This window comes from Pygocentrus nattereri, chromosome 10, assembly GCF_015220715.1.
Source record: "Pygocentrus nattereri isolate fPygNat1 chromosome 10, fPygNat1.pri, whole genome shotgun sequence".
Taxonomy (NCBI): domain Eukaryota; kingdom Metazoa; phylum Chordata; class Actinopteri; order Characiformes; family Serrasalmidae; genus Pygocentrus; species Pygocentrus nattereri.
The window spans coordinates 35001-59210 of record NC_051220.1 but is presented as its reverse complement, the minus strand read 5'-3'; the positions used below and the strand labels follow the sequence as shown (position 1 = coordinate 59210).

Sequence of the window (24210 nt, the reverse complement as noted above, 5' to 3'; positions counted from 1 at the left end):
AAAAAGCAAGCACTCGAGTTGTAACAGCTTTTAAAACAAAATGTATCTACAATTACATCAGTTTCCTTGGGTTTAACATAGTTGGAGGGGAAGAGTCCAGAACGGTCTCCTATGCTGCCTCTCCACCACTCTCCTTCTCTCTGTATCACCAAAATAGTGTCTCCCTCATTGAAGGTCAGATCTCCAGGTTCAGGGCTTTCATAGGTATAGAGAGCCACATATTCTAAAGAAAGATAAATGGACAGTACGCGTACGTTCACACAAAAACAAAACAGATAAACACACATATTAGGGTAGAGGTCACAGGTAAGGAAACCCTTTTTTCTGTTATTTAATACAATTCCAGTGCATATATCCATGTAAATCACGTAAATCAATGCTGCAAAAATGCACCTCATATGACTGTGAAATGGTTTTCATACAAAAAAAAAGTAACAAAGAGCTTCCTAAAGAAAAAGCATTATTAAACAACACTCAAATGAAAAAAGTGACAATTGCAAAGACCATAAAGTTCATGCAAACACAGGATAGGTGTGCATGCACGATTCATAAATGTATTCTCAGATTAATAAGGAAGATAACAAAGATGGCAGAAGTCACTCTAAAAGAGCTATAGGATGAGCTGAAGGCAGCAGTCACACAAAGAACAAGTAATGAACTGCACAATTCTCTCTTTTCCTAAACATCATAAAAAAATTCATGCTAACCCCCATCCACTATTGTAAACGGCTATAATGGGTGCACAAGTCTTGCACAAGGGCACTGTACAGGTGTGGTACCTGGGGAAGTGATGGCACCAGGAAACATTGTGGGAAGAAGATAGGTCAGAGGAAGGAATGTGATGCTCTGGGCAGCGTTCTGCTGGGAAACCCGGAGTCCACGCGTTCATTTGGTCAATTACCATGTGCTACCTAATTAAAACTGCTGGGACCAGACACGTTCCTTCATGGCAGCGGTATTTCCCAGTGGCAGTAGCCTCTTTCACAAGGACAGTGCCTTCTGTGACTCTGCCTACATTGTCCTGCCCATATGGACAAAGATTTCAAGGTTTTACCCTCTGGCCTCTGAACTCCCCAGAACTCAATCTGATCGAGCATCAGTGAGGAACAGCAAGTCTGATCCACTGCAGTTCCACCTCACAACTTAAAGGACCTTTAAAAAAGGATCTTTCGCTACCATTTATGTGCCAGGGCATCTTCAGAGGTCTTGCAGAGTCCGTGCCTTGGAGGGTCAGAATGATTTTGGCAGCACATGCAGGTTCACTATCATATTAGGCAGTAACAAAGTCAACAGACAGATTTTGCAGTGGATATATGTGCTGGAAGTACATTAAGCTCAGGAAATATTATTAACAAAAACTAAGGTGTCTGAATACTTGTTTCCCTCACTGTAAATATAACAGGCTCAAGGACAACACAGATATCCAAAGATTATTCTCTCAGAGATCAGACAGAAATGTATTCCCACATGGAGGATGATTTTATCTTTGCATTTGTACAAGATGTCCTGCTGCTGTGTGGACAAAGCTTGTTTGGAGGAGGAAAAAAAAAAAAAAAAACGAAAAATATAATCAGTGTCCAGTAGCGCAGGTGAGGCACCCACTGTAACCATCTTTCAATGCTGACACCTGTCTCAGTCGAACATTCAACTATTTAGCTGTCTGAGAAAGACAAGAAAAATGGTCTATTTGTGACCGTCTTTGCTTTTTACCCTCAAGAGAAGAGCCGTCTGCTGCAGATGAGTCAAGTCCTTCAGTGGAACTAAAGGCAAATAAAAAGCAGAAGACTGTTAACAAGCAACCACATTTCAAGAGTTCTGACAAGTTCAAGCTCATGGTACAGTGCAAAAATATTTGCTGCTCAATTACATCATGGTTCATCGAGTAAGTAATATAAGCAATAAAATGTGTAATTGGTGTTTTAAAATGCCTTAACTGACTAAGTCCTATCACCTGAGCTCCATTCCTTTTGGTCCTACTACAAGCAAGAGTTAGATCCTAATCAGCTCTTTAGGAGAAGTAGAGAAAAACTTTACTCTGTTGGTGTGTCGCTGCTACTCAGCACAGTGACATAGCTTTTGGGGAGCCAGCCCTGCTTTCCATTCAGCTCTCCAAGCCACCAGTTCTCCTGCTGCTCCAGAACAGTGATCACATCATCCTTGGAGAAGTTGAGGTGGTTATCTGTTTTAGCTGTCCAAGAACATAAAGCCAGAACCTTAAGGTTCCCCACCATCTAGAACAGAATATGAAAGCAAAGGGTTGTAGTGATACAAGTTGTAGTGACACTTTGGGTCACAAAGTTATGTTGTATAAGCAGCTTCCCTGAGGTTACATACCTGGTTGTGCTCAGAGGAGGTGGTAGTCGGGGCATGAGTGGGGGTGAAGGCAGAGTTCTGGCCTAATCCGCTTGGAAGAGAAGCCTCAGTGAGCTTGCTGTAAATAACAAATACAGATTTTAAGAACATTTAAATTTTACCTGAGAGGAAAAGTCAATTACTTGCTGCAACTACAGGAAGATTCATAGACTGTACTTAGGGATGGAGAGGGAGGCCTGAGGTTTAAGAGCTGGTTTGGAAGGGGGCTCAGGCTTTGACTGCTTTTCCACATAGCTCTCAGGGAACCAGCCCACTTTTCCCTGATGGCTGCCATAGAGCCAACCAGCCTCCCTTTCAATGGTCTCATCCACCTACAGAAACATGCAGAAGACTTTATAGTCAGTAGGGTGTGAAACATCTTTAAAGCAGACTAATAACCTAGTCATAACACAATCTGCTAAAATTAATAGAAGACAAACAAATAATCATTCATGTCTTTATTGTGCACACCAATTAAACATTCACAGTGCTGGTGGAAAAAGTAAACAACCCCTTTGATTTAATAACTCGTCAAACCTCCTCTGACAGCAACAACCTCAAGTGAGGTGTTTCTGGTATCGGCAGATCAAACCTGCGCAACGTTCAAGATGAACATTGGACCGTTCTTCCTTACGGAATTGTGTCAGCTCAGCCACATTCTGTGAATGTCTGGTGTGAATGTCTCTCTTAAAGTGATTCTACAGCATCACTACTACGTTACGGTCGCATTAAAAGATTGTTGGTATCAAGTTGATTGATTACAATACAATATTACAATATTAATAATGGTGCAACACAAACACTTAATAAACGCTTTAGCACTTTGCATGTAAACACAGAATCACAGACTTTTCATGGTACCTCAATTGTGTCACCCGTTTCAAAGGAGAGTTCATCCTCATTCCTCGCTGCAAAGGGGTAGAGTGCTTTAAATCTGGTCAGAGCTGCTGATTTTCTGTGAATAGGCAGCCTATTACCTATAACCATCAAAACACACAAGAGAACACACTTTGGCATCCATAGAAAGTCTGTCAGACTAAAAGCAAATGATAAGAAAGGTTAGCCAAGTTGCTAAAGGGCCCTACATTCAGCTTCTTAAATTTACATGACCATGACATCTTTATCCCTTAGAATAAAACAGTAGATATTTTATTTTTGTTTCTGTGCCTTTAAGTATGACATTTGTAAATGATCTCTGTTCTGATTGGTTGCCCTGTATTAAGTCTCATTTAGCAGCAGTCCAGGCTGAAACTCCTTATAACTTCAGTGTGACTGTATTTACTATGGCGTGAGCAGCATGTTTACATACTCCGTTGAACTTTAATTTCTGTAATGTGGCCCTTTAAATGTATATGATACAGACAATTCTACATTTTAATGTACACGGGTGTTCCCTTTCTCCAGGTTATGGAGGGGGTGGCGTTTCAGACAAACGTGTGTTTTATGCAAGTGACTGATTAATCAGAACAAACATATTAGGTCTCCTCACCTTTCCTCTCCTCCAGGCCTCGAAGCAGAGCAGCGACAATGTCTGCTTTGGAGTTACTCAGCTTGGTATTCTGCTTATTCTGCTGCTCTTCTTTCAGCCTTGCAGCCGCCGCCGCCTCCTCCTCCTGCTGCTGCTTTCTCCTCCGCTCCTCATCTTGTTTCCTTTTCTCCTCCTCTCGCCTCTTCCTGTCCTCCTCCTCTTGCTTCCTCCTCTCTTCCTCCTGCTTCCTCTTCTCCTCCTCCTTTCTCTTTCGCTCCTCTGTGTCCCGGACAGCCGCTTCCTGTGCTCGGTGCCGCCTCCTTTCCTGCTCTCGCCTCTCCTCCTCTGCTTTCTTCCGCTCCTCCCACTTCCTCTCTTCTTCTTGTCTCCTCCTCTCCTCTTCCTTTCTCTCCTCCTCCTGTCTTCGTTTCTCCTCCTCCAGCTTTCTCCTCTCCTCTTCCAGCTTCTTCCTCTCCTCCTCTATTTTTTTCCTCTCCTCTTCTCGCCTCTTGCGGTCCTCCTCAATTCTCCTCCTCTCCTCCTCCTCCCTCAATCTCCTCTCTTCCTCCTCTGCTCTCCGCCTCCTCTCCTCCTCCTCCCTCAATCTCCTCTCCTCCTCCTCTGCTCTCCGCCTCCTCTCCTCCTCCTCCCTCCGTCTCCTCTCCTCCTCCTCCCTCCGTCTCCTCTCCTCCTCCTCCTCTCGTGTCCTGCGCTCCCTCTCTGCCTGTTCTTTGGCAGCCTGCAGGTGAGCCTGCCTCTCTCTCTCCTCCTCTTCACGAAGCTTGGCCTCTCGCTCCTCCTGTAGTTTCCTCTGCCTTTCCTCCTCATCACGTCTCAGCTTCTCTTGCCACTGGCGCTCCTTCTCCTGCTTGATGCGCCTGCAAAAAAGAAACAGTCATCAGCATCCATGCTTCCCCACAACAAAGCAGTACATGGATAATTCAGCCAAACTGGTTCCAGGTCAGAGTTAAAAACACAGTTCAGACTTTTAACCAATGTGGACTCAAGACAAATTCTTTCCCTACCAATACAACAATGATTCCGAAACTTTGCCAGATGTTCCGGTAGCATCGCTCAAAAACAGTACATGACTAGTGAACACAGCCATTATACACACAAAATCATCTGATATTTTCATTAAAACAAACAAAAAATACTTTATTGCAGGAAATATGTGTTTTAGTAGTGACAAGTCCTCAGTTTACACATTGATTTTCAGACTTTTGGCTTTTTTTTTTTTTTTACTTACAAAACAACGTGATGTAAATGCTCAACATGTGACCATGAAGGGCAGAGATGCAGCCTCACTTCCTGCTCCAAAATGCAGAGGTGTGGCTAAAATAACTCTGTGGGACAGCATGTTTTTTTGTAGGCTAAATACGCCCGTCTAACCCTAACCCTACTCTCTCTCCAAGAGTTGATGTCCATCAATCTATAGTATTGAGTAAAGAAAGGATCTGAGCTGCATTAAAACTGAGCTGCACTGTGTAAAATGTCATTACCAGTAAAAGCCCATCTCTCCCTGCACTGACAGAGGCTTATTCCACCAAATGAAAGCATTTCACCCATTTGTATTTTAGAGGGCATCACTGACTGGTGGTAGGGGAGCCCACCAATAGGTGGCACTGACAGAAAGGAGGAGGAAAAACCTCGGGAAAAGCTTAGCATGTCTAAAATCGACACACGCAGCACGAAACACATTCCAACAGAGCTCTGCTCTACACGGGGGTCCTGTCAAACCAGGCCTGTGCTGTGACGCTGGTACGCTTGTCTAAAACATGCTACATGCTAAAGCTACAGTCCAAAACACGCCCCAGCATGAGACGCTGTTCTTTATCATCCGAACTGGTTTCAGCTCCAGTTAGTCAGGCACTGTTCGGGTCTGTAGCCTGTTTGCTCAGCTAACGTTAAATTAGCAAATCGTGCTACAAATCAAAAGCAGACCGGATTTAGTTTTGAATTTTTGTCCCTTCAGTGCCAGTCGCTCAATTTCACTCCCTCAGTTTTAATCAATATCTTCTAACCCTCTGTTGGTACTTTAGTTAGCCAGAGTCGAACATGCTCTGCAGTGGACAGAGCGGTTACCGTGCTAGTTAAGGTCCTGTTGACCAGCTCTTCCTGCAGGTTAAAGTTCATTTTGTTCACCTATTTGAAAAAAAAACAAACCGGGACAGCAAAATAAAAACTCAGATGCTTTTAGGTCATTCGCAACCAACCTGTAACACCGTGAACTGCTGTTATATTTGGAGAGAGTTTAAGGCTGTTAAAAAAGGGGACACTGCCCAACTTTTCGCATGACTGCAGGTGTGTGACCGTCACTCACCGCTGCTCTTCCTCCTCCCTCTTCCTCCTCTCCAGTTCCTCCTGTTTACGGTTCTTGAGCTCTCGAAGTTTGTCGTCTTTGATGATACGCAGTTTTTCCAGAGCTGCCTGCTGATTCCTTTGGCTCTCTCGGAGTTCCTGCCAGACACAAACAGCTGAACCTCTCTCTCTAAAACTGTTCTTCAGTTACACATTCAGGACTTGGTAATGTGAAAAATGATTTTGGGGGAAAAAACAAAACAAACATTCTTACTGCATACAGAACTGTGCAAAAAAGAACACACATGGAAATTCAAGATTTTCCAGCATTGTGAAAAACATTTTTAACAGTATATAACATTATATTAATGTTATTTAATATACAATTTATTAACAGCCTTCATTCTCTACAGGAGACCTACTTTCAGTCTTTTTTCCCACACTTCCAAATTTCAGGGTTGCACGTTGGTTGCTTATATTTAATGTCCTGAGAAAGATTCCTGAAAAACTAATAACTTGCAATTAACGGCCATTGACACTGGAAATTAAATAATGGACAGTGGGCTTTTGCACAGTACTGTACATGACAAGTAAGTGGTTCCGTGATTTGTTAACAAAAGAAAGACGTTAAACACCAAATGACTTTTCACCAAGACCACCAGGAGTCCTTAAGTCAGGGGTATCCAGCATTGTACAACACCACACAGAGCATTATTTAAACACATATTTCAGAATCTGTCTGTATTCTGTCTCCAGGCCCTACATTCAGACACCCTTCCCTTAAGCAACGTACAATCAAACCACAGTGACACGTTTAAAAAGTGAGACATGCAGAATAAAGAGCATCATGACAAGCCAGGAAAAGAGAGGGAAAGAGAGAGATAGACAACCTTCAGGAGGAAGAAGAGGTTATGAAGACAGCTCAGTAAAGAGAGCAGCCCCTTTAGCATACAGTCATCCATTTCCTCAAACTGCAGCGAAAGCCAGGGAGAAACAGACAGGTAGACAGACAGACAGACAGACAGACAGACAAGCTCTACAGGTGGTTATAAAGACAAAGGGACAAAAGCAAAGCAGTTTATTAGCATCAGCATCTATGCTTTCAAAAATAACAAGGCCAAAATTAAAAGGCACTTCAATAAAATGTATTGTTACAGTACTAAACTAGCAAGTATTCAACATCTTAAAAGAGCAGTTTGGCAAAAAAATCTAATTCACACAATTTTACATGCTAATACATTTTTGGTGTCCAGATTTTGCTTCTTTAGAACAGGAATTGCGAGGCTAAAGTTGTTGACAAACACTAGAAATCAATAGTCACCTGAATCTATTCTGTCAACAAAGGCTTAAATGTTTAACATTTTGTTATAATAGTAAAGACGTACCGGGGGAAAAACTCAGTTCGGCCCGATTCAAACTGTAAAACGACAGCGAAGTAATTTTAAAAATCAGAAAACATTGACATCATTCTTCTTCTGCCAGGTCAAACCAAATACATCAAAAAAAACAGATAATAGTAAAAAATCATGAAGGTGAGTGGTGTTTAACAATGTTAGCCTCACAGCTTCAGCTCTAAACGAAAGAAGCAAAATCAGGACTACTGGCTGATCGACTTCATCTACAATAATTGGAAAATTGAATACATTTGATTGCAAACTATTCGTCATCCATTAAACACTAAAGGGTTTGAAACTGGCTGCTCTAAATGCTCCTCTTAGTTTGATTTGCTGTGGAGTAATTTAAAATGTACCTGCTGCTCATGTTCCATGTTCCTCATGCTTACCTGTATGTCCTTCTTATACTGATCCATTTCTGACAGTTTTGCTGCTGTTTCTTTCTCTAAAACATCAAGCTGTTCTTTCAGCTTTCGACAGTTGAGGTCTTTCTCTGTAACACTCTTTTGCAATGTGGTCATTGTTGAAGCTGGACAGGAAACAAATAAACAAGGAACACATTATTTTCAGTCATAAGCCAAACTGCTGATATGTTGTTAGGACTGTGCTATAAATAGGAATTCCAGCGTTAAGATATAAACAAAGCCAGGTAGAGTGGTATGAGGTGAAAATGCCATTTACCAAAATTCCCTTTTAACAGTCACCACATCATGAACTCATAGTCCATGTATCCTGTCCTGTTACATTTTCCTCATATACCAACAAACAATTTCATTTTCACAAGTACTAAGATTTTCTTTCCTTGGACTCTTGAATGTCTTACTTTGTATGTTGTTCAGATTCATACTTCCAAGTTTCTCATTCAGCTTCTGCTGCTCTGGAGCCAACTGTGCCAACTTTCTCTGCAACTCCTGCAGAAAACATGTGGATAATACACAAAACTCTGTTATGCAGACACAGACAAAATGACAGAAACGACATCAACATTAGCCAATGAGGTAATAAACTCCTCTGTTTCAACCACACGGCTTCGTTCACACCGCGGTTATATTAATGATCGCCTCCTGCTGCGCCTCAGGGGCAACGAGGGTGAAGAATTAGGAGAAAATGTAAATTCCAGTCCTGAAAGTGTTAAATAACATGACGTATAATGTGGTATATATAACTCATTTTATACTAATAAAAGTACATTTAGAAGTTTTTGGTCACTGAAAACAGGTTTTTCAAGGACAGAAAGTTTCTGAAACTTGGCTTTTTAAAATGCTGATATCACGGCGTTTAACTTGTGCATGACACATAACTTTGTCTAAAATTTGACTGATGACTGGGTTGTTTGCGTGTGATTGGCAGGCTGGGGTGATTTGGCAGTTACAATCATGTTTAAAATGAAATCTGGCTCTCCTTTTGATTTATTCCCATAGGCAGCCAAGACACATTACAAGACTACTTTTTGGAGTTTTAGTTTAAATTATATAATTTTTTTTAACATATTACTTTATCAATGCTACTTAATTATATTCAATATTTCATCTGTACTAATTCAGTCATCCCCCTAAGCACTAAATAGAGCCTTAAATCAGAAGTGTTGAAAGTTAAGTCGTTGATTTTCAGTAAAAATTTAACAGCAGTTAATTACTGTATCCATGGTATTGGACTAGATTCAGTCCTCCACCAATCACCCTAGATAACCACCAAAGCTGCTACACCTTTTAACCCTTTAGGAGCAGTGTGTCTCTGCTCTGCTGTTCAGAGCCTTTAAGAAGGGGAAAAAAATTACATATATATGCACAGAGAGTAAAATCCAGCTCTGAGATGATTTTTGCCGCATGTTTAGTGAATTGTTTTTAAGAACTGTCATGTTTGGCTATCACTGTTAATGAGCTTCATATTTCAACATGAGTCTTCCACCTTCCTGAAGCAGCCATTCTACACTAGAACTAGTGCATCCATTTCAGGCCACGTTTCTCTAAAGTGCATGAATGTTTACTGAATTCAACATTTGTGTATCATTAAACGTTTAAGATGCGAACAGAGCCATTCAGAGTGGTTTAAATGTTTGTTCTAGAGAAAAAATCAGAACTGTTCACAATTCTCAAGGAGGTGACAGGAACCAGCTTAATTTGTTAGTACCTCATTTTTTCCCCCCTTAGATTTACATCTGCATATTTCAGGAAAGCAAATAAATGATCCCTGGTTTCCATCATCGCCACTGAAAAGAAACCTCAGTCAGTCTGTTCCTCTACAGTGAACCATTACATATCAGACCATTCTGAAAAACTGTTTACATCTCAGAGACTGAATTATATGTTCACACATGCATGTTCTGATCATTCAATTTTTTTTAATGAATAAGAATCTGTTATGGAGTCATGACAAAATGAGTATTTGGTCATTTACATATGTATATTGTCTATGTGTGTATTTTTGACTCCTATGCTGCCCTCTAAATACACCTGGATTATGTCCAAAAGTTTAATATGGACTAGGAAAACTAGCCCCTGATGACAGAGATAATATGATCAAACCTCAAACTGCTGCTGTAAGGAGTTGACTTCTATGATGCAGCTGTCTCTCTTCTGGTTAATCCCATCCAGTTCAATTTTCTTGACTTTTTTTTTGGCCTGGGCATCCCTGAGTTTGTCAGAGATTTGTTTGTACTTGTTGCCCTAAAAGAGAGAAAGACGTTAATGACTGTTCTTGTCAAGAAGCGAGTTAAACAATCCAATATTTTCATTTGTTTTTGTTAATTTGCATTAACCCTACAGTATGCAAACGGAACAAAAGGAAACAGACGAAGGGTCTCTGTAGGCTCACCACAGCTTCAAGCTCCATCTCTAGACTCCTCTTCTTGGCCTTGAGGCGGATGATGTCCTCCTGTTCCTGGCTTTTCTGGCTCTGGAGCTCTTGCTTTTTCCTCCTCTCCCACTCCAGTTGCTGCTGGCGCTCCAGCTCCTTTTTAGCTGCCTGGATTCACATTTAAAATATTAATCTACTGACACAAAACTCCTTTCTAGTTTTTACAGCAACTTACATCTATGAGAACAGGTTTATTGTTTGCACTGTAAAGTCATGTAGGTTTATGCAATTTAACAATCAACTACTATGAGCAGCGGTTGGGCTCACATGATGTAGAAAAGTAAAAACCTGGGAAAAAATGTAAATACAAGTTTTCTTTGGACAGCAAAGTGACTACATGTAAGAATGTTTTTTCTACATAAATTGCCAAGATAATACTTTTGCAGTGACACCAACAAACTTAAAGATATTTTCACTGCAACAGTCGCAACAACGACTCGGCCGTCTAACGCTGTTAGCTCAGCACAAACAGACAGAGGCTAATCTGGGCGCTCACCTCTTTCCTCTCCAGCTCTTTGAGTCTCTCCTCTTCTCTCTGCCTCTCCAGCTCCCTCTGTCGCTCCAGCCGCTGCTCTTCCTCTCTCTTCCTCCTCAGCTCCAGCTCACGTACCTCTCTCTCTCTCCTCTCTTGTTCTTCACGGGCTTTCTGTGCTCTTCTCTCCTCCTCTCGCCGCTGCTGCTCCAGTAAAGCCTGTCGCCGCTTCTCCAGCTCTGCGTTCCCCAGCTCCAGGTTTCGCTTAAACTTGTCTTCAAAGCTCACTGCACACACAGAGAACACACACATACACAAATACATGAAAGAGAAAGCAGAGCACCTGCAGAGACTCACAAACATTTAAAATGAGCTGTTTGTATGGTGACCGTGTACAAACTGCAAAACACAAAAGCATGAAAAATGTGAACAAAACAGCAGCGATCTTTCTGACCTGTATTCTTACCAAAAAAAAGTTCATTTGCAAAAACACATTTCTATTGTAATCAACTGTTATTTAATTATATATATATTTTTGTTGTGCATTCCAACTAATATCAATCAAACTGAACTTAGGTTTTGTTATGGGGTAAGTTGGAACATTTTGATCAAGTAAGTAAAATAAATAAATAAATAAATAAATAAATAAAAAAGACTAACTTGCAAAATTAAACAGATTTTTTAGTTATTTAAAATTTTGTTTTTTGGCATTTATTTTTATTAATTAATGAAATTCTTATCTGCTATTCTAACCCTTTACAGTGGATACAGTTGGGTTTCTACTGCTACTGTCAGGCATTTAACATCAGAGGCCTGTGGGCAAACTGCAAGCAAGAACTCTTACATAAGTTTGTGTGTATCTAGGAGGGCCAAGTGTAGGACAGGGTTTAGTCACAGAGGTGTGTGTGCTGAGTACGTGCTGGGTGTGGTGCAGAACCTTACAGTTCTTGGATTTCTGCGGTGGATCGGCCTCAGTAAACTCATCAGTCAAGCCTGCGTAGATGGACGGACTGGCAGTTCCATTCAGCGACTCGCCCACTTTGCCCCTTACAAGTGAGGTTAACGGACAAATGTTGAGTTTAGGGTCAGCCGAAAAGACAGTATGTCAACATTTTCTAAAGCATGTCACTATTAACACACAATTACACAATCACAGTTTTATACACACACACACACACACACACACACACACTCACACATATATATGATCTGATCTTAATCAACCATATCAAACAGTACCTGAGTGACGGGGGCACTAAGTCCAGAGGAAGAGACAGAGGCAGAGGCTGTCCTTGCTTGGCCATATCAACGAGGTGCATAGCTAGAATAAACTCTTCTGCCCTCAGTTTACCGTCTCTGTCTACATCTGCCAGGTTCCTGGGAAACAGACAAAGAATGAAGTCAATTACAATAAATGATGAGTTCATCACTGAAGGTTTGCTTGAATGAATGAATGGCAGAGATACCAACCAGATGGCAGCTAGCTGCGTCTGAGTTAGTAAAGTTGAAGCCATCGCATTTCTCACTTGAAGGCCTGCAAGGCAAAAGGTAAAAATATTTACAGGCAAGGTTTTTCCAAGATTGCACGGGGTTTAAAGGTGAATTACAGTAGTTGTGACAGGAAGTGCATATCTCCCAGAGAAATGTTATGATTTTAAGGTTCTGAGCTATTAAATACGTTCATGGAGAGCTGCACAGTGTCGTAAAGCAAAGTAGTCCCTAACTAAAACTATTGTTTTGGAATGTATCACACTTTTCTCGTTATAAACATAAATGATTTCAATCATGTAGGTTTAATGGTCATTCTGGATAACAAAATGCTATATTTGCATTGTAGGCTTGCGATCATGGGTTCCCATCACAACCACTGAAAAGAAATTTGAGCTGATGAGTTTCTCCACAAACTCAGTATTTCAAACCATTCTGAATGACTTTTGATGAGTTCATATGATTAGACATATACAGTTGTAGTCATATATTCAAATATATTTATATTTTATATAAAAATTATGTTTAAACATTTTTGGAATTACACTTCAACTGTTACTTCAACTGGAATTTAACAGCTTACAAAAGAATCCATTTTACTCGTGCATGACATCTAGCACTGTTCAAACTACAGCTAGGACTGTATCTTGAATCATGGCTTGGAAGGTTATGACAAGCAGATTCTTTTGATGCACCAACAAAACTGGTTTGACTGAAACTGACTTGTATTCCAAACGCAACAAAGCCAGTACCTGCTTTGAGTCCTCACATTATTAAAACATTTAAATAATCTGAGAGCTCAAATTTTAACGGATCATATGTAACAGGAACAAACATGAATAAATCTATTTTGTAAAAATATCTGGAGATGGATCTGAAACCGGTCTAGCTGAACTCCTACAAGGTGCTGTATGTTGCTAACTTAATGAACACGCCTTATTCTTGTCTCACTAGCTGAAGTATGCAAGACAGTGAGATCATTCAGCTGCTGTGTGGAAGTGAAGTCTAAGCCACGTATGAATCTCTTCCTTCTTTAGAAACCTTGTGCCACACAATTTCTCTAATGTAAAAAGAGGATTTATGTACGTAACATTTTAAATATTTGTTCTCATGGCAGTGTTAATAACAACCACACAAGGGATGAGTCTGATTTTTCTAACACTGGAAAACTCATGACACTAAAGTTAGGATTTGCTCCTCTCTGATGTGATGCTCTCTTATACAGTGCCTTGCAAAAGTATCAAACTTTCTGAGCAGTATTACTAATGAGTATTACTAATGAGTATTACTAATGTTATTTATACAGCAACTACTTTTTGGAAAACCAATGGACTGAAAACCAGGTTTTTCTGAAAACCAGCGTTGCCCACTGTGTAGGAATGAATTTTGCTTTGTTCCTGACAGATTTTTCTGATATTTTAACAAGATGCCCAGCAGAGAAAAAGCACCCCCAACATGATGCTGCCACCCCCTATCTCACTGTTTGGATGGTGTTTGTTGAGGAATGAGCAGAAATAGGTTTGAGCCACACACTGCAATTTTGACCACAAAGCTCAATTTTTGTCACATCTGACCACAAAACCTCAACCCACAATTTTGCTGAGTCACCCTCTGTTGCTTTCTGGCAAACTCTTGACAAGCTGTGATGACATGCTATGTTTTTCTTCAATAACGGCTTCTTTCCAGCCACCCTTCCCTACAGGCTAGTCGTATGCGAAGGTCTTGATATTGTTGAGTGACGGGTGGCCTCTCTGTGGCTTCGTTCACATGTCCCCTTCTTCATCTAATGGTGAGTTTTGCTATTTCTCTCATTTTCCTAGAACGCTCCTTGGTTTTAATGTTCAGACTTGCAGTCTGACCAACAGAGGTCAAAACAGTCTTTTATCCACACAAGATAGACTTTAAACGATTTACAGATATCACAGAGACCCATTATAGAAGTATTTTTGTCATAGAATATTTTCTTTATCAAACCAATATCACTTCAGTTGATTAGTGTAGAGCTCTGGCATTTTTGAAATGCAATATAACACCGCAGATGCTACCAAATCCAATCTAGAGGTAAGTGAACAGACCGCCTCGTATAATTTGTTGAGAGATTTTATCTACTCAGTTCAAAGATACAAGGCTAGAATAATCACTGCAGCCAGATAAAGGCCAACACAAAGCAGAGGAGAAGCTTGTATTATATATAACACTATACATAATGTATGTTTATATATATATATATATATATATATATATATATATATATATATATATATATATATATATATATATATATAAATATAAACTTTGTCATTTAGTGAATTTATCAGGTTTAGTATACTATTCACAAACACTGTTTTCCAGCTAAAAGTTTTGAAGTGAAATACAGTCTAGCTACACTGCACATCAGCTGAATTAAAAACAAATTTAGAATGTGTCTGTTTAATTTTTAGCCTTTAAACTGACTAATCTTTCTTGGGCTAAAATTCAAGCACCAAGTTACCTCCTATGGATCTGTGGTCTGGTTGTGGCATAAACATCATACTTAAAAACATTTTTAAAACACATGATACGTATTTTGTCACAAAGACGCTGTGCACCACATTGTCACTTGGAAAAACAGCAGCTTACCTGGGGCGGCTAAAATGGCACTCCAAAATTTAGAAACATGCTTTAATTGGGTTGAGACAGGTCAGGTTTAAACTAAATTGCTGAAACTGATACTTCAGTACAATGACACTGAATAGATGATACATCTGTTGCACATGTATTACAGACCTGTAAGATAGCCAGTCATCTGCTTATCCAGACTGTTGAACTGCTGCCTATATTTGAGGCGTGATGAATGTGGCACAGCCCAGTCTGAGGGGCCAGCCATAGGAGAGCTGCTGACTAAAGATGTAGTGGAAGAGGAGCTGGAACTGGGGAAAAAAAAAGACAGAACCTATAAAACTCAGCATTTCTGTCATTTGAAATTATGCCAAAATTATAAGTGTATTCACTTAAACTACCACTATATTGCTGGCCTGGTCTATCGTAGAGACAAACTAGCATATCAGTTGGCTATACTGGCAAGCCACGTTTTTTTCTGTATCTGCTCAAATCAGTTTTGTAACTGGGGATCCCTACAAGAATCGTAACCTTTATCACAGCAATACAGGCTGAACAGATGAGCACAAAACACCATCATAAAAATAAAAATAGAAAATGTACTCAAAGCTAACTGGTACCATGAACATTACTTGTCATAAAACATGAACATTTGTTTTAAAGAGAGCTAATGAAAAACAAGACAATACAAAAACAACACCACAGAGAATTATTACTGACCTCACAGTACCACAATATTCATATTTATATTCATACATTTGGCAGATATGTATACAGTCTGCAAAAGTTAGAGACCACCCTTCATTTATTTAATTTCCAGCTAAACAGCACACTTTTATTTCTGAGGAGATCAGGTCCACTTCCATAAAGAAGGATAAAATTAAAAGTAAGTAAGTAAAAAGTTTCAAAAGCAAAAAAGTTCAAAACATAAAAATTAAAACTGAATAATCATGCAAGAACTGGTGGACCACTAAAAAGGAGAGGGGCTTCTAGACCTGTGCCCTCTGAACAGACACATAAGACAGTACAAGTTCAAGTGCAGCTCTATTACGTTTTGGGCATCCAGGCAATTAATTCACATCAAGTGACCTGAAAGACGCGTAGTTTCACATCCAGATCTTTCCTCCTCACAGAAAACTTTTCAGATTCATATTTCAAGGTGTTGCCGACAATTATTTGGTCCTCCAGTTCGACCGCTCAACAAGTCCATGGGTGTTTGTGAAATGCATGGAAGCAGCAATTGCACAGCAGGGATACGTCTGGATACTTAGACAACTGGCTCCCAGCAGTTCAGTCACAACAGCAGCAGACCGGAATGCTCATAGAGCATCTGACTGGGAGAAAAGTGAGCCTGGCCCCAAAATATCTCTTTCATGGGGTTCGTCCTAGACGGAAAAAGGAAGGCTCTGTTGCCTCTCTCTTCTGCAGGGGGTCGGCAGTAAAATATCACCTTTGTCTTTCACTCAAAGATTCAAAGTTTTATTTGTGACATACACAGTCATACATGGTACAACTAGCACGGAAATGCTTGGATAGCTGCCCGCTCACATGAAGCAGCAAGGTAATAAGAAACAGTCAAACAGAAGAACAATGTTGTAGAAAATCTATAACAAAATATCCACTGTGCTTGTACAATGTAGACTCCTGGGTCTGATGGCATCAACACTGATGGATGTCCTGATGGGCTGTTTGTACACGCGCGATTTCTAATGGTGGGCTGCTTCCCTCCAAATGGATTAATCACATTATGGCCAGGGCCACGTCACACAGAACAGCTGCTCTATATCCCTGGAAATGGCCCACTGTCCTGAGACAGGTGTACCAATGGGTGCTGTGTTATCCAGAAAAGTATTCACTACCTGTCTCCTAGTGGGCTGGGGTGCCACTCACAAAGGCAGAATGACCAACAGGGTCTGGGACCGACACATCCATACACAGAAACGGCTTAGAACTCTTGGCAGGGTGTAGATTGGGTGTAGATTTACTGTCCGGTGCAGTCGGCATTATGGAACCTCCACAACAAGGTAATGACTTGGCTATGGACACTTTTTCGGATTTGTCTGCATCCAGCAAAAATGCACAATGTCCTTTTTAGTGCTCTCTACTCGAGCAGGATGCCCTGTAGAGTTGGACATGCACAGCAACCCTGTATGATGGCACATCAAGAGTGGTATGATGCATCAGGTGCATCGGCATTTCAGTGCTCTATCACAATCCTGTCATTTTTGCAAGAGCTCCTGGATGGGCAAGCAGAGCCTTCTCTACCATTTACCTATACCTGGACCAAGACTTACTTACTAGGAGATTAATCCGTGTTGCAAGAACATAAAGATGCATTAATGTAACACTTCCTGCTGCCAAAAAATGTACTGCTATTAAGTGGAAATCGTCTGAATGCCCTAGCTTTTCTACATGGATAAAAAAAAAAGTCTCCTACATCCCTCCAGGGAAAATGCTATTTAATTTAAAGAAAAAAAAAAAAAAATAAAACAATCTGTCTGTGGCATACTGGGGAGATTTTTTGTATATTTAAAATCAAGAACATCCTATCTGTGTGTTATCTGACATCCTCTATTAGATAACAGTTTTGGATTTTATCTATTGCTTTCTGGGACTTGTTTACTTGTATAGTGTAGTTTATAGTTTACTCTCCTTTTTTTTGTAATTTACTTCTTCTTTCTCCCTGTAAAAACTGCTGGGGATCAGTGAGGGGTGGAATTGTTGTGGGTGAAGTTTGTAATGCTGTATCTATGCTATATGTAACTTTGATACGACGGTGAGCCAACACGTACACATAATCCATCCTATGTCTAAACCCCTGGCTGCTCCATGAAGCTGTCTCGCCCTCCCTTTGAGCCTTAAGATCAAGTGGGCCTGAAGTTACTCTCTAAAAGCAGCTTTATTATTGGTGCTGGCTACAGTAAAAAGGGTTGGTGACATAGAAGAGTTGAGTAAACCCATCATGTATGCAGTTTTATTGAAGCCTAACCCTGCCTTTGCATGCCATCTGACTGAATTATTTGCTTTTGTCCTCCTCCCAAAAACAGCAGCACCTCAGCGCACCCTGTACAGTCTGGGCACTGAGCGCATATGTGGGCAAACGTAGAATTGTAGAATTTACAAAATCTGATCAGTTGTTTGTCTCCTGAGGTACACCGTGGGAACCAGCCACTGCCTTCCAGTGCTATTGAAATAATCCTGGAGGAAACAGTGCCTTTTCTTGCATAACAGACAAAAATGACCCCAAGTTCTCACCTGCTTGAACCCAGGTCCAGAAGAGGTGATGATATGTTCATAAGAGTGGAAGAAGAACCCAAAGGAGAGGAAGTAAAGGAGCTGTTCAGTGGAAGAGCTACAGACACACAAACATGAAAGATAATTTCAAAGAAAAATAATTTCAGTACATCATGTTCAACATATTAGTTTTCCTAAGTACAATAACTATCAGTAAAACCCAGTTCAGCAGTGCAAGAAATGATAAAAGCAGAAAATGCTGATTCAGTAGCGACTAGGAGAGACCAGAGGCAGCGCAGGCTGAATATGAGCCCTTGGCCATGAATTTTACATGAAAGAAGACTTAATTTTTTTCAATTTTGTATTAGTAATATTATTAATACTATTATGCAAACATGTCAACTTTTCATCTCAAACCAAGTAGCGCAAATCATGCCTTCAGATAACAAAAGGTCTTCAGTAAACTGAAAAATTGCGCTGCCTTTAACTGAACTATTGTTTGAGAAAAATCTAAATTCAAGTGTTAGCTGAGGTCTAAACAGCAAAGGATTAAGAAGAGTTGTAACAGTTTCAACACAGACCTTAAAAAGGGAGCATATCCTACATATCCATAACCCGAAACCCACTTCTTTTGAATTTACATCCATTTGTCACTGTTTTTCTGTGTTTTCTAATTTCACAGTGTGAAATTAGATCTCTGCATTTAACCCATCCATGCAGTGAAACACCCACAGACATGCACGCTAGTGAACACACACACTAGGGGGCAGTGAGCACACTTGCACAGAGCGGTGGGGGTTACGTGTCTTGTTCAAGGGCACTTTAGTCATGGACTGTCAGCTGAGGGGCTCGAACCGGTTCCCTAACCTCCAGCCCACGACTGCCCCATCAATGCCCCATTCTAATGTTTGTGTTACCCTAACCAGTGATAATTCATGGTTTTTAGACTGAAATGTAAGGGATCTCTTGGGCTGAAACACTTTTACAACTTCAGAGTGAATGGGAAAACGTTTATGGGCTGAACAGGTGGGCATTTATGTAAATAAGCTCATTTAGCAGCTTAGTTTCCATATATGGACTCTATGGAGTGGAGAGTGAACAAGACATTTTGAAGCTTTAGAAAAAAAAAGTTTTTACTTCTAAAAAATTTAGTTAATATACACTGTGTGCACAATTATTAGGCAAGTCTTATTTTTGAGGATTATTTTTAGTAATGACCAGCTACAGCGCTCTCAGTTAATCTAAAATGTTAATAAACCTCAAACATGAATGTTTAAGAAAGTGAAAGTGAAGTTTTGGCTTTCTTGATGTGAAGAATTTCTACATGTGCACGTTTATTGGGAAACTATGATGGTGCAGAATTATTACGCAGGTAAATGAAAAACATTTTCCCATCTCACTTTATTTTCATCTGTTCAAGTGAGAATTATAAACAACTCAAAGCTTAGCGACCAATACAGGCACCCTTCTCTTCAATAACAGTGATAAGCTCTCCATTCATGGAGTCGGTCAGTTTCTTGTTCTGTTGACGATCAACTTTTTGTGCAGCAGCGGCCGCAGCCTCCCAGACCCTGTTCAGAGAGGTGTCCTGTTTCCCTTCACTGTAAATCTCCTGTTTAAGAACTGCCCACAGGTTCTCAGTTGGGTTCAGGTCAGGTGAGGAAGGAGGCCACCTCATAAGTTTCTCATCTTTAATGCCTTTACTGGCGAGCCATGCAGAGGAGTACCTGGATGCATGTAATGGAGCATCTTCCTGCATAAAAATCATCGTCTTTTTGAAAGATGCAGATTCTTCCTGGACCACTGCTTAAAGAAAGTGTCTTCTAAAAACTGGCAGTCGGCTTGGGAGTTGATTTTGAGCCCATCTTCAACCTGAAAAGGTCCAACCAGCTCATCTTTAATAATACCAGCCCATACCGGTACCCCACCTCCACCTTGCTGGCGTCTGGCTCGAAGTAGAGCTCTGTCCCGTTACTGATCCAGCCACGGGCCCGTCCATCTGGTCCGTCAAGAGTCACTCATTTCATCAGTCCATAAAACCTCTGAAACATCTGTCTTCAGATTCTTCTTGGACCAGTCTAGACACTTCAGCTTATGTGTCTTGTTCAGTGGTGGTCATGGCCTTCCTTACCTTGGCCGCGTCTCTGAGCGCTGAACATCTTGTACTTCTTGGTGCTCCAGCTAGGCTGCAGTTCTGGAATATGACAGAACTGGAAGATAATGGGTTCCTGGTAGCTTCACGCTTGATTCTTCTCAAATCCTTGGCAGTTAATTTGCGTCTTTTTTTCTCAGCACGTTTCTTGCGACCCTGTTGACTATTTGCAACAAAACGTTTGATGGTTCTGTGATCTCGCCCCAATATCTTAGCAATTTCAAGAGTTCTGCATCCGTCTGAGAGACTTTTGGTATTTTTTAAACTTTTCACAGTCAGTTCAGTCTCTTTTTTGGCCCATTTTGCCTGAAGAAAAAAGCTGCCTAATAATTAAGCACACCTTGATATAGAGTGTTGACCTCCTTAGGCCACACCCTCCCTTACATTACACAGATACACATCACCTGCTATGCCTAAATCCATTAAGCAATCAAGTTTATCCAGCTTGGAGTTAGAAAATATGCCTAAAAATGATAATATGGTCAAAATACTCACTTGCCTAATAATTGTGCACATTGTATAAATCAATACTGAATTTAAAACATGCATCCTGAATGTCACCTGCTAAAGAGTTAAATGAGGTGTGACTACTCGTGTTTTGGAGGATCAAATCGTTGAAAACTTACTGTTTCCAGGAATGGGCTGCAAGATACCCACAGGCCCGTTGGGTAGAGCAGGAGTATTAATTGTGGGCATTATTGGCATGGGCAGTCCAGTGGGCATCAAGGGGGTCATGCCCTGGACAGGGCTTAATGAGTTGAGAGGTGCAAGAACAGGCATGGTGGGCATCATGGGTATATTTGACATGGATCCAATCCCTGAAGAAAGAAGTACTTGTTAATGGTTAATGCAGACATATAGAAGATAAACAATATTCAAAAAATCTACTTTACTAAAAACCTGTCTGACTAAAAGGTCATTTGAAATGCTCTCTAACTTTCTACATGTTAGACCATAATAAAAGGGATAGTCTACTTCACCTAGCTGGCATGCTGAAAATTATGCCATGCCACATGATTAATATTTAGTCAACATCTGCAAGTGAAATAATCCCATGAGATTAGGGTGTCACTCTTCTAGGACCATCTAGAGCCATGACATACACTCACTGGCCACTATTACCCTAGTATTTACATTTACGTTGTCCATATTATCAAGACCATTTACCATATAGGTGCATTTTGTTGTTCTACAATTAAAGATTGCAGTCCCTCTTTTTTCTGCTTGATTTTTTTAGGCCCCTGACAATCCCCTCATTTCTTGGAGCATTAATACAAAATTTAGTAGATGTTTATGCTCATAAGTGAGCATATATCACATATTAGAGAGTGACAAAATCTATGAGATTTCAGAACCAGAACATACAGTTTTATGACTGATATTTATGAGTCACATCCTTGATCCTTGGGCTGGCTAGTTATTGATTAATTACCAACTGATGATAACTGATAGAATTATTGGTAAAAGTAATGTCATGTCCACTCACTCTAGTAAGTGGACATGATAAATAGACAATAAGTGTAGATACACGGTCCATATGCTTAGAGTCTACTTTAAACACACTTTAGTAAAAACGGCCTCAAACAGACAAAACCAAAGAAAACAGCTGGTCATAATGATTAGGAAATGAAGATCAGTTTCCAGCATCTACAGATCCACTCTTATACAGCAAGGACAAAAATGTGTTGGTGCCTGAAAGGGTTAACTTCCTAACCCTTCCTAACAGTGCCATTTCGATATATGGATCACATCCTAGCTGTGATATCAGACACCATAACTAAATTTAAATTGCACAACTACACTCTTTGAAAATAAATACAATGCCACAAAAGTTCTTTGAATGATGTCTTAGAAGATCCACAGTTGGATCCCTAAACAACCACGTCTGAAAGAGAGATTAGTAAATAAAGGCTGCACGACATTTTAGAGGGTCTGTCTAGAACTTTTACACCATGCAGAGTTTCTGTCAATTATTAAAAAAAAAAAAAAAAATCTTCAAACTCACAGATCTCATTTACAAACACAGTTCTCTAAAGAACCAACCACAAAGTGGATCTTCTATAGCATGTAAAGGTTGAATACCAATTCAAAGGTCCTTCCTAGATCATTCGGATTATGCAGAGGTTCTTTAAATTTTAAGATGGCTCTCCGAACTTATTTTTTCATTTAAAAAAAAAAAAAAAAAGGTCTCTTTAGGACCATCCACAGCACTGGTTCTTCTCTATTATCCCACAAAGAACCTTTTTTTTTACATTTCACGTAAGGTGAGCGTTCTATATTAATTTAAGGTTCTACCTTAGGACAAAAGGTAGGACTTTTGAACTGGTTAGTATTCTGTTCAGACTGAATGGCTAAATACAGATGTCTGTTTGTAGGTAACTGGGAGCTTACCAAGTGGTGCTACTGGCATACTGGGAGCATGCACCGGTGGCTGCTTCATGATAATAGGCAGAGCCGTAGGCAGATTCTGACCTTGCAGCTTCATCTTGATCAGTTTCATTGCAATGGAGAACTCCAGACGGTCCATTTTACCGTCCTTGTTCATGTCAGCCAAAGACCTGGAGTAGACAAACACGTACAGCAATGAGAACCACCCTGACCCGAAGTTCAGAGGACACTGCAAAAACTCTGACACTGACTTTAACAAATAAGAACATCTCATATCAAAAAATGAGTACATTACGTGTTATGACCATTTGAAACATTATCTAAATATAACATCTGACTCTGGATGTGAATAAGAAACAATAAAATTCAGTTAAGAAAAAACACCACCAAACTTCCTGTTAGAACACGTCTGTGATTATGTAACATGACACCGTAAAGTTTAGAGGTCAACTCTAAATGTCAGCAGACTGGCAGCGTTATGGTTTGTTTGCTTATGTTACAAGCAGAAACTAATTTACTTCAAATTCACTATCATTACTGTCAGTATCTGTCAGTAGTATATGTCAGAGATAATGACAGAAGCAGTAAATCTTAATTAAAATATTGTGCCTTTGACTGGATTTGCTGAACGTCACTACTGAGCGAAAAAACAATGAATTATTAATAGCTACTTCTACTAGAACTGCAAGCACAGTCACTGATGTGCAGCACTGCTCTTATAATAAAGCTCTAATCATTGGCTTAATGTTTCATTTTGTTTAGTTTGTAAATTTTAGTACTCACCAAATTTCAGCCAGCACAGATGCAGGAAGGCCTGACTGCAGGAAGAACTTCCGCGCCTGCTCCCCTGCACAGAAGACAGAAAGGGAATATGAATATGTATGATATATGAAGACATGTGATATACATCACTTTCATTGTGACTCACAATCTTTTATAAAGTGGTGGGTTTTCAGAGGAACTCTGATACAGGTATAATCATTTTTATTAAAAATAAAATGTTGGGTGGGGGTTTAGTGTACAATATACCTAGCCCCAATTTAGTCACACACACACACACACACAGACAGACACACACACACACACACACACACTCACAGACACATAGAAACAGACACACACACACACACAGACACACACACAGAAATAGACACACACACACAGACAGACACACACACACAGACAGACACACACACACACACACACACACTCACAGACAGACACACACACACACACACACACACTCACAGACACATAGAAACAGACACACACACACACACACACACACACACACACACACACACACACACACACACACACACACACACACACACACACAGACATACACAAATCCAGAGCTGCCACACTTCAAACCAGGAAGCCCTCACAATAAACACTCATGTTAATCTTTTTTCTCAAGACAATGACAAACTTTCACCTTTGCTCTGAGACACCAGCACTAAGAATAGAGGTTAAATAAAAATATTAAACATTTAAATAGGAGAAC

General features: G+C 40.2%; 1 protein-coding gene across 3 annotated transcripts in view; it reads right to left on the bottom strand.

Annotated features, from left to right (window-relative positions):
* Positions 1-24210, bottom strand: part of itsn2b (intersectin 2b) — a 50418-nt gene that overhangs the window by 16534 nt on the left and 9674 nt on the right. For all 3 annotated transcript variants that reach the window (XM_037541927.1, XM_017720311.2, XM_037541928.1), the window contains exons 4-24: positions 23487-23550; positions 22707-22873; positions 20942-21133; positions 18185-18281; positions 15098-15240; positions 12314-12377; positions 12083-12220; positions 11786-11889; positions 10868-11130; positions 10330-10479; positions 10041-10181; positions 8339-8426; positions 7905-8044; positions 6144-6280; positions 3842-4698; positions 3214-3329; positions 2530-2684; positions 2335-2431; positions 2035-2231; positions 1711-1760; positions 57-223 (exon numbers count right to left, since the gene is read on the bottom strand). In XM_037541927.1, coding sequence (XP_037397824.1) covers positions 57-223; positions 1711-1760; positions 2035-2231; positions 2335-2431; positions 2530-2684; positions 3214-3329; positions 3842-4698; positions 6144-6280; positions 7905-8044; positions 8339-8426; positions 10041-10181; positions 10330-10479; positions 10868-11130; positions 11786-11889; positions 12083-12220; positions 12314-12377; positions 15098-15240; positions 18185-18281; positions 20942-21133; positions 22707-22873; positions 23487-23550 — 3527 coding nt within the window. The remainder of the gene's footprint in view (positions 1-56; positions 224-1710; positions 1761-2034; positions 2232-2334; positions 2432-2529; positions 2685-3213; positions 3330-3841; positions 4699-6143; positions 6281-7904; positions 8045-8338; positions 8427-10040; positions 10182-10329; positions 10480-10867; positions 11131-11785; positions 11890-12082; positions 12221-12313; positions 12378-15097; positions 15241-18184; positions 18282-20941; positions 21134-22706; positions 22874-23486; positions 23551-24210) is intronic.